This window comes from Plasmodium reichenowi, chromosome 12, assembly GCF_001601855.1.
Source record: "Plasmodium reichenowi strain SY57 chromosome 12, whole genome shotgun sequence".
Taxonomy (NCBI): domain Eukaryota; phylum Apicomplexa; class Aconoidasida; order Haemosporida; family Plasmodiidae; genus Plasmodium; species Plasmodium reichenowi.
This window is the reverse complement of record NC_033657.1, coordinates 1,461,301-1,463,015: the sequence shown is the minus strand read 5'-3', so window position 1 is coordinate 1,463,015 and position 1,715 is coordinate 1,461,301. Positions and strand designations below refer to the sequence as shown.

Here is a 1,715-nt window from a genome sequence, read left to right as displayed (position 1 = left end):
TTTTTTTTTTTTTTTTTTTTTTTTTTTTTTTTTTTTTTTTATTTTTTTTTTTTATTTTTTTTTTTTTTTTTTCGTACCTTTTTAAGATTCTTTGAGTAAACGCAGTGAGGTTGCTCATTGAGAAGGTTATGAAAGTCATATGCTTTTATTACTCCATCTTCAGATCCAGCTAAGGTTAGATTTTTATAATGCATACTTAATAAAGAGGTACATGATTTTTCAAAAGCCTTAAAATTTACCAAATAATTATTTTGAGGTTTATTCGATGAATTATTAATATATTTTATATCTATTTTATTTATATACCCATCAATATATGATGATAAAATAATATTTTCTTCGTGTGTATTCCATATAGTAGCTTCAGGAATATTCGATAAATGAATATCTAAGGCAACTTGATTTTGTCTTATATCATATATTTTTAAAGTTTTATCTGATGATGTTGAGAATAATAAATTTTTATCTTTTGAATGAAATGATAAATTATTAATTTTTTTATGATGAAATGAAAAAGTATGTAGATTATTTAAATTATTTAAATCCCATAATTTAACAGTACTATCTTTTGAACCACTTACTAATAAAGAAGGTAATATTTTTGATGAATTTAAAGATGTAATACAATCAGTATGGCCCTTAATTTTTTGTTTAGATATATTATTTTGTTCCTCACCTTCTGGTATATTTTTGTTATTTTTCTTTTCGCAATGAATATTATTATTTGTTTTAAGTTTTCTCTTTTTATTTTTGTTTATTTTTTTCATTTCATTATCTCCTAAATAATATAATGGTTCTAACATATCGATGTTATATAAATCCCAGAGTTGTATACTACAATCTAGAGTACCAACAGCTACAATATTTTTTTCTTTAAAATAGGATTGATGAATTGTTTCGATACATAAAGGATAATTATCTATTATAACATCATCATAAATATTAAATATATCCTCATCATAATTAAAAACATGTATTTCTAAAGTACCCATATCACTATATATTTTCCCGTTTATAACTATAGAATCATTTTCTTCAATATTTAGTTCATCTTCATAAACATATTTCTTATCCTTTGAAATTAAATTATCATGAACAATGCTTTTTTTATATTCTTTTTCATCGTTAAATATGTTTTCTAAAACGTCATATTTGTTGTTTTTTCCTTTTTTCCTTTTTTTCTTTTTTTTAAGGCCTTTCTCTTCATTGGATAAGGCACCAGAGTGGTTACAATCACTATAAGACGGTACGAAGGAATAAAATGTATACATAAATATATATGTGTATATATGTGTATATATGTGTATATATATGTATATATATCTATATATGTGTATATATATATATTGTATATAAATGTATGTTTAAATATATATATATATTTAAATTTTTTGTATGGACATGGACCCATTTATACATTTAAAAATATATACCTTGAATATTCTTCATATTCTTCATTTTCTTCATTTTCTTCATGCTCATGGTTACTTTCTTGAAGACTTTTTTTTTTTTTTCCTCTAGATAGAAATGTTATACAACTAACAATATCACTTTTTTTAACTTCCTTCTTTTGTTTTTTTGTTTTTTTCTTTTTTCCAATTTTTTCTTTCTTTTCTATATCTTCGCTTGAATGCTTTACCACGTCACTTTCATCTAGCACTTGATTACCCATTGTAAAAAAAAAAAAAAAAAAAAAAAAAAAAAAAAAAAAAAAA

The 1,715-nt window shown here is 21.9% G+C and overlaps 1 protein-coding gene across 1 annotated transcript in view; it reads right to left on the bottom strand.

Annotated features, from left to right (window-relative positions):
- The window catches only part of PRSY57_1236800 (rRNA processing WD-repeat protein, putative), a gene marked incomplete at both ends in the record, with an annotated part of 2,493 nt that extends 821 nt beyond the window's left edge, over positions 1 to 1,672 (bottom strand). Inside the window, 2 exons of the mRNA XM_020115084.1 lie at positions 78 to 1,236; positions 1,434 to 1,672. Of these exons, the coding sequence (XP_019970237.1) occupies positions 78 to 1,236; positions 1,434 to 1,672 (1,398 nt within the window). The remainder of the gene's footprint in view (positions 1 to 77; positions 1,237 to 1,433) is intronic.
- Between the last annotated feature and the right edge of the window lie 43 nt (positions 1,673 to 1,715).